At 37.2% G+C, this 8,984-nt stretch overlaps 1 protein-coding gene across 1 annotated transcript in view; it reads left to right on the forward strand.

Moving 5' to 3' along the window:
- The first annotated feature begins 67 nt into the window (after positions 1 to 67).
- The window catches only part of LOC307187430 (uncharacterized protein), a 14,700-nt gene continuing 5,783 nt past the window's right edge, over positions 68 to 8,984 (forward strand). Inside the window, exons 1-2 of the mRNA XM_079923476.1 lie at positions 68 to 127; positions 2,086 to 2,254. Coding sequence (XP_079779602.1) covers positions 116 to 127; positions 2,086 to 2,254 — 181 coding nt within the window. The 5' untranslated portion in view covers positions 68 to 115. The remainder of the gene's footprint in view (positions 128 to 2,085; positions 2,255 to 8,984) is intronic.

The following is an 8,984-nucleotide window of genomic DNA, read 5'->3' on the forward strand; positions in this document are numbered from 1 at the left end:
TAGTGGAAATGGTGAGAAGTAGTCATATACTGTATTATTTTTCTGGGAGTTGAGTCACCAGGAGCTGTGGGAAAGCTGAAAGATCTGGAGGGACCTCAAAGGAGACTAAGAAGGAATGGCCACTGAGGTAAGAGGAAACCTGAGGAAACTGTTGTCCTATCAGCCAAACGGGCAACATGTTCAAAGAGGAGAAGAATATCAATAGTGTCAAAGGCTGTTGTAAGATGAAAGTCAAAAGTTGACTTGAATTTACTGATCACTGAATTAACTTTAATTAACTAATTAAATCTTAACTACACTTCTCTTTGGGAATACCAATTATTTGTGTATTATATCACCTTTTCCAGTTTTATACAGCTGTCATTTTCTCTCTAGTCCTTTTCCACTCACTGTTTTATTTCATTTTTTTCCCCCTCAATCCTATCCTCCTTGTCTCTTGCTATGTTTTCTGGCCTTATTTATTTTTGTGTAGATTACAGTTTGGCTTTTATATTTTTCCACATCTTTCCTGAGCTTTTCCAGCTCTTGTTTCACCTCTCCCTGTCTCAAAAAATCTTCCCTGAGCATTGATGTCTCTCCTGTGCACCCTTGTTTTATAGAGGTGATTGCCTAATTTTTTTCATTGATAACAATATACCATTTTCAGTTAAAGTTTTTCATCTACTTTGTGGCATATTTTTCTTACAAGCATTCTTTATCTGTCATAAGTTTTTCCTATTTTTAATCTTATAATATATTTGGACAGATCCTGTTCTGCTTCCTTTTTGAACATTACTCACTTTGAATTAGATAAGTTCTTTCTGGTCTAGCTATTTGCAGGAAATGCATGTGGGAAAGGGCCCAGATCCATGTTCTAGGCTAGCAAGAATATGACATATGCTACAGGGTTGTATGCATGGGTCTGTTCAGCTTCACTTTCCCTTAGCCAGCAGAGACTGTTGCATAGTACTCATAATGTGGATTCTATTTCCTCCACAATGCAAAAGTCTATCTCTTCCTTTTTATCTCACCAATAAGACTACTTGTTCCAAACCTCTTATTGGTATCATTCTTTATTCGTCCTTGCCCTCCTTAATTTTTGAAACTTTAGGACAAATTGGTCCAGGAAAGATCCTGCTGCCATCCTCCATACCCATTCCTCTTGTTCCAGACAGGGGTGTGTGTGTGTGTGTGTGTGTGTGTGTGTGTGTGTGTGTGTGTGCGTGCGTGTGTGTTGTGTGTGTATGTGTATGTTTTCCTGCCCCTTAAGGTAGAGCCACTTACTTTGGAAAACTGTGTTCTGCCAGTATTTCCTGTAGCCGGTGGCCATGGGAGATCTTGCGCATCCCTGTTGGCTACTCATAAACATTTATTATGGTTCAACATTACTGATGTCTCCTAGCTTTATTGAAAATGACATTACATTTCTGTTTCTTATCTTCTTTAATATCCTTTCATTAATTCTGTTAGTAGGGAGAAATGCCATCTTTACTCCACTTAAAATTAAGAAACTATATTAACATTTAAAAATAATATTTTGTGTTGCATAAATATAATTACCAATTACCAGTGCAATGTATACAATAGCAAATATTTCCAAATGGGCACTGTATTCAATTGGTATTACTTAGTTGTTTCACTTTTAGATACTTAAATGTTACAGTGAACTTGCAGCCTCAAATTATTTTGGTATAGAGGAGACTATTTGAAAATTTATTTATAGAGACTTCCCTGGTGGTCCAGTGGTTAAGACTCTGCACTTCCAATGCAGGGGGCATGGGTTCGATCCCTGGTCGGGGAACAAAGATCCCACATGCCATGCGGTACGGCACAGAAAGGAAGGAAAGAAGGAAGGAAGGAAGGGAGGGAGGGAGGCAGAAAATATATTTATAGAATACTTTCCTTAATATTGAAGCATAAGATATGCTCAAAGTTGTAATAACTGTCATTTAATGTGCCATATCCGTAGACACATTTGTTTATGGGCAGTTTTTCTCTCCTAATTAAGCAGATATTTATAGCAAGAAAGATTATAGACTTGTGTTTCTAAATAAAGATAGCATACATCTTAAATAACTTCAACTAAATCTTTTTGTTTATTTTTAGAATGGAATTCCAGCTCTGATAAATCTTTTGAACTTAGACATAGAAAGCGTGCTAGTAAATGTAATGAACTGTCTACGGGTATTATGTATGGGAAACAAAAACAATCAAAGAGCAGTGAGAGACCATAAAGGCATCCCGTATCTTATCACATTTCTGAGTTCTGAGTCAGGTAAGTCTTTAGTTCTATATATTTTAAAGTGACCAGATATATTAAGTGAAGCAAACACATGTTTGGACTTGTCCTTTATGATAGATGTCCTGGATTTATCTTAGGATGGAACTAGACATATGTAACATAACCTAACTTCTGAAACACTTAAATTTAAACTGCTGGATTTATAAAAGGAATTGATTCTCAAAGCCATAATTTTTAAAATGTTGAACTAGATATTTTTATAAATGGAAATATTGGCATGAGTAATGAAAATAATGTAGTTAATATGCCCAGGGACTCAAGTAGATGTCTCCTTGTATGAATAAGACACACATTGATCATTGGAAGCTATTTTTCAAGTTACAATAAGGACTTCAGATTTGCTGTTAGATATTTGATATCAAAATTCATGTCATCAGATCATTAGGTTAATTAATGATTAATTAATTAACTTCAGTGCCTATAAACACCAGGAACACCAGAAGCTATGAGGCAGTTTCTGCAGCTACTGCAAATGGTCTCTCAGGTTCTGTAAGAATTTTCTCATTCCAGTGAGCATATACATAAACTTAAAATCTATGGTTTTCCCCACATTTGGGGGAATAAAAAATTGGGGGAAAGGTTGTATGTTTTTCTTCCTGCTCAGTTTATCACCTATCTTTCTATTCTAGTCCTCTAAGAATGAATACAGAATAAATATGTTGGCTAAAATGTAAGACAAGGTTATGGATAAGGGGATTGTTGCAGAAGGCTTTCTTTTACTTTAGAACTTCAAATTTAAGCAATTATCATCTTCTAAGGACCTCTATCATGTAGTGAAATCATTTGAAGGTCCTTTCCCTTCATTACAAATTCCTAAAGTCAGGGAATAGGTTTTCCCTATCCTTTTTCTTCCTCCCAACCCCAGATGCTTGAACAAAGCACAAATTGTAGAGGCAATTTGGATAAATAATAAATGAATTCCTGAAAGAAAGCTATAGAAATGAATTACCAAAATCATTTCTTTTTTGGGCTCTTGCCTCATCTGAAACCTAAATAAAAGTAACATCCTATATTGTAATCTGTACTATCTCTTCACTCCAAGGAAGATAAATACTTTTGAAGAAATTTTAATTGTTTTTCTCCCCATTTATAATTTGTAAATTCTACACTTCTAATTTTAGTGCTTTAACAAATGATTCTCCTGTATATTAGCTGTGCTATTAAGTTTTAGGGGATTACAAAAGAGTTTTATTAATTCCAAAATCCTCTTAACTCTTCTGAACCACTCTAAGATTTCATGCATTATGGTAAAATGGCCCCAAAGTAGATTCACATGCAGTTTCTTAAGACTATGGACTTGTTAACATCTCCTTAACATCTCCAAGGGGTTCCTCAACCTTTGCTGAGTTTGGTTTGTTTGAGGTCTTTGCTTTACCATCTTTAGCTGTTTGTTTCATACTCTTCCCCATATGTATGTACATGCATACATGTTTTTTTTCCTACAGTGCTTCTTATTTCATCTTTTCTAATGCATGCAATTGTCCTGTTCTGTGTTATTAACAAAGGTTTATATAATAACACAACACCACCATGGAAATTCAAATATGTGGTAGAAAGTATATGAAATGATTTTCAACTCCAAACTATCTGAGCAAAATTTAAAGAGTAACCTCATCCTTCTGAAAATGATTATTCATACATTTCACTGCAGAAATATGTTTTCTCCAGATTCTCTGGGATGTTATGTAATGTATAGTATGAGCTCATTATCTTCTAAAATCTGGAACTTTGGAATTCTGAAAGGGTTTTAGATAGAAAAAAAACCCCAAAACACCTCCATAATTAGGCTTCTTTCACCCAACTCTTAATGTTGGAGTTCCTCAAGCTTCTGTTCTTGGTCTGCTGCTTTTTTCACACAGCACATGCTTCTTAAGCAATTTTATTTACTCTTAGTAACTTCATTACATTCATAATCTATTCTTCCCAGTTCTCTGTCGAAATCCCTGACCTCTCCTCTGAGCTTCAGAGCTAGTCTGGATTATTGAGGTGTAAATAAAGACAGCCCTCTCCCTTTAGAATTTGGGTGCAATTCATAAATAGACACAAGAATGTAATGGAGATCAAAACTTCAGTAACAACTGGAAAGCTTGCTTTGAGAAAATAGCAAAAAGATAGCACCAAAAGGAAGCTAAGCCATGCATTTGCAATGACTCATTATTTTATGGGGGTAATGAGTAACATTCCTGAGTGGGAGATGAGAGTAGGAATTTCTACTTTTTGGACTGATGCAGCAATATGGGGTAAGAGAAAGAATGGTTCCCTTCACACTCTCTTAATTTTATTACCTTGTTAGCTGAAAAACATCCCAAGTGTTACTAGAGTGATCTATCTAAAATACAAAATTGATTATATCTTTCCCTTCCTTTAAATTATTCAGTGGCTCTTTGTCACCTATGATAATATCCAAAGTTTTAGCACAGCCTATCAGCCTTCTAAACTTCCAACTTGGAAAGGAAATAACCTTCCTGTTATTTCCTGTCACTCCTTTCCTCTCTTATTTTATTCTCAATTAATATTGAACTTACTTCTATTTCATACTTCTGGCCTTTGAGCTTGCTCCACAAGGCTAAGGACTTTGTTTTGTTGGTTCGTCATAGTTTCCCAGTACCTAGGACACTCCTAGTAGCCACTCAATAAAATATTTGCTGAATATATAAGTGATTGAATGATAAAAATATTCATAACAAAAAAGTTAATATATTTGACATAAAGTGAGTATGTAAATTGATATGAACAATAAGGCCTTAATAGACAGACAATTAACCTGAATAGAAAGTCTATGAAAGAACAAATGCTAAATTTAGAGAGTGTGGTTGCTTGAATTTAAAAACACCTTTTTGTACAGTTTTAACTTCTGGAAGCATATTGATGTCTTCACATTAAAAAAAAAACTACATTAAATCTACAAGACAGAAGGAGGAATCTAAAATTGAATACAAACAAAAACAAATGAACCCCATTATATATCAAATGAATTATATAGCTAGATTAAAAAGAAAAAAATGAACACAGGTAACTTTTTTTAATTTTAAAGTAGCTTTTAAAAGTAACTTTGAGCACAGTGCTTTACTATACAGCTTCAGTCTAGGGGAGAAAAAAACATATCTTGAATTCTTCTTAGTGGATTTGTATTTCATAGTGATATGGGTAAAACAGCTCTGAACCTGTGTTATAAGTATTGTAGGACTGACCAAATCAATAAAGTGTTAATATTATTGGGTTCTCACTGTGAAAAGAAATATACAGAATGTGGAAAGGCAATAAAGAATCCTGTGGGGTTGGACTGGAATTGGAAAATTGGAAATATATATATTTTCCTAGCCTTGTCTGCTTAAAGAGTCTAGTAGCAATGACACTTCAGTAGCAATGAATATACCTAGTACCAAATCTTTATTTCTAAATACCATTCCTCATGAAAAGAAACCAGAGCTTCTTGGAGAAATGGTTGATTCCGGGGCTGGGGCAGAGCAGGTACATGGTAAGTCCAAAACATCGTATTGTGGCAGAAAGTAAGAAAATGCGCCCCCCTCAAATGGAGGTGTATCTAAAGGACACAGGGGTCAACTTGAAGGAACTCCCACTGGCCCTTCAAATTGGACAATCTTGGACAATTGCCAAATCTTGGACAGAGAATCAATACAAATAATGAAATTAATGGATTATAACTCATTGAATAAAATAAAAATCCAAGAGCCCATCTTGATGATAAGTGGATAAAAAAGGAAATAAATAAATAGAGAAGTAGGGAGAGCTCTTCTTTACAGTAGAATACAACTGATAAGTATGAAGGGAGCAGTAGATTTGGAAAATAAACATTTTGCAAACATCATAGTAAAGATTGGTTTGGGCAAAAATCAGTTGTTGCCAAATCTTAGGAGAGTTCTCTGACTTATTTTTGCAACTTTTCTCTGAATTTTATTTTATTTCATTTTTTGGCTGCACTGGGTCTTCATTGCTGCATGCAGGCTTTCTCTAGTTGCAGCGAGCAGGGACTACTCTTCGTTACGGTGCACAGCCTTCTCATTGTGGTGGCTTCTCTTGTTGCAGAGCACAGGCTCTAGGTACACAGGCTTCAGTAGTTGCAGCATGCAGGCTCAGTAGTTGTGGCTCACGGGCTCTAGAGCACAGGTTCAGTAGTTGTGGCGCACGGGCTTAGTTGCTCCGTGGCATGTGGGATCCTCCTGGATCAGGAATCGAACCCATGTCCCCTGCATTGGCAGGAAGATTTATAACCACTGCACCACCAGGGAAGTCCCTCTCTACGTTTTAAAGAGAACAATTACAACTTGTTAATATGCATATATGAAAATGTTTAGATTTACTAGTAACCCAAAACAAAGTGAGACACCATTTTTTTGCCTATTTATGTATTTATTCTTAATGATAATATCTGTACTTAAAAAGTTACAGTGACATTGATACTCTCATACTCTGATTATTGGAGAGTAGGATGCTATTATCATATCATTTGAAAAGCAGTTTTCTGGGGACCAGGTCAGGTTCAAGACAGCAGCATAGGAAGATGCTGAGCTAACTTCCTCCTGCGGGCACACCAAAATTACAACTACTTGCAGAGCAATTATCTCTGAGAACAACCTGAAGACTAGCAGAAAAGATTTCCCACAACTAAAGATATAAAGAAGGAACCACAATGAGATGGTTGAGGGGGCAGAGATATGGTCTGGTCCGGACCCACACCCCCAATGTAGTGACCCACAAGTGGGAAAGATATCACAGCCACGTAAGTCCTCCCAGGGTAGTGAGGAGTCTGAGCCCCATATCAGGTTCCCCAGCTAGGGCATCCTATGCAAGGAAGATAAGCTCCCAAAACTTCTGGCTTTGAAAACCAGTGAGGCGTATGTTTGGGAGAGCCAGGGGGCTGTAGGAAACTGAAACTGCTCTTATAAGTGCATGCAAAATCTCACATGCTCTGAGGCCCACTGCAGAGAGGCAGCAGTTTGAAAGGTGCCTAGGTCAGACCCACTTGCTCATCTTGGAGAGGCCTCTTGGAGAGGCAGGAGGCAGCTGGGACTCCTACTGGGGAATGAGACACTGAGGCAGCTATTCATGTGATCTTCTACTGTGCTGACACTGATGCTGGCAGGCACATTTTGGAATCCTCCTTCTAGCCTATTAGTGCTAGGGGCCTGCCCCACCCACCAGCTTGCCTGCATCACTGGCTTCGCAACTGTCTAACCACCAGAGCCTGCCCTGCCCACCAGTGTGCCCACAGCAACCACACAAGGCAGGACCTCTCAGTCAGCCAGACCAGGAGCCAGTCCTGCCTACCAGTGTGCCCACAGTAGCTGGCCCCACTACAGCAGAAGGGGGCATATAGCCCAAATAAGGACACCCTTTGAGCATCTAGCTCTGGTGGCCAGAGGGGAGCATGCTGTTGGACTCCATAGGACATCTCCTACATAAGGCCACTTCTCCAAGATTGGGAGAGAGAAGGAACCTACCTAATACATAGAAATAAATTTGGAGACTTAGGCAAAATGAGGAGACAGGTGAATATGTTCCAAATGAAGGAACAAAACAAAACCTCGGAAAAAGAACTAAATGAAACAGAGATAAGCAATCTACCTGATAGAGTTCAAGGTAATAATCATAAAGATGTTCACCAAACTTGTGAGAAGAATGGATGAACACAGTGAGAACTTCAACAGAGTTACAAAATATAAAAAAGAACCAATCAGAGCTGAAGAATACAATAACAGAAATGGAAAATATATGAGAGGGAATCAATGGTAGAGTAGATAATATAGAAGAATGGGTAAGTGATCTAGAAGACAGAGTAGTGGATTCACACAAGCTGAATGGAAAAAAGAAGTAAAAAATTTTTAAATGAGGATAGTTTAAGGGACCTCTGGGACAACATCAGGTGTACCAACATTCACATTATATGGGTCCAAGAAGGATAAGAGAGAAAGGGCAGAGAACTTATTTGAAGAAGTAATAGCTGAAAACTTTCCTAACCTGGAGAAGGAAACAGACATCCAAGTCCAGGAAGCACAGTGTCCCAAACAGATGAACCCAAAGAGGTCCACACCAAGACCCATTATAAATAAAATGTCAAAAATTAAAATCTTAATCTTAAGAGCAGCAAGAGAAAAGCAATTAGTTACATATAAGGGAACTCCCATATCAGTTGACTTCTTGGCAGAAACTTTGCAGTCCAGAAGAAAGTGACATGATATATTCAAAGTTCTGAAAGGAAAAAACCTACAACCAAGAATACTCTACCTGGCAAGGTTATCATTCAGAATTGAAGGAGAGAGAAGAGTTTTACAGACAAAAGCTAAAAGAGTTCATCACCATTAAACCAGCCTTACAAGAAAGGTTAAAGGGAGTTCTCTAAGCAGAAAAGGCCACAACTAGAAATAATAGAATTATGAAAGAAAAAATATCACTGGTAAAGGCAAACATATAATAAAGATAGTGGATTAACCACTTACAGAGCTAGTAGACAGCTTAACATGGGGAGGGGGTAAAATTTTAGAGCTTTTAAAATGTGTTCAAACTTAAGAGATCATGAACTTAGAATAGCCACCTATATACATAGGTTGTTACATATGAACCTAGTGGTAACCATAAACCAAAAACTTATAATAGATACACAAAAAATGAGAAAGGAACCCAAACATAACACTAAAGATACTCATCAAGTCACAAGGGAAGAGAGCAGGAGAAGAAAAAAGGA

This window comes from Stenella coeruleoalba (genome assembly GCF_951394435.1).
Source record: "Stenella coeruleoalba genome assembly, chromosome: 6".
NCBI classification, from domain to species: Eukaryota; Metazoa; Chordata; class Mammalia; order Artiodactyla; family Delphinidae; genus Stenella; species Stenella coeruleoalba.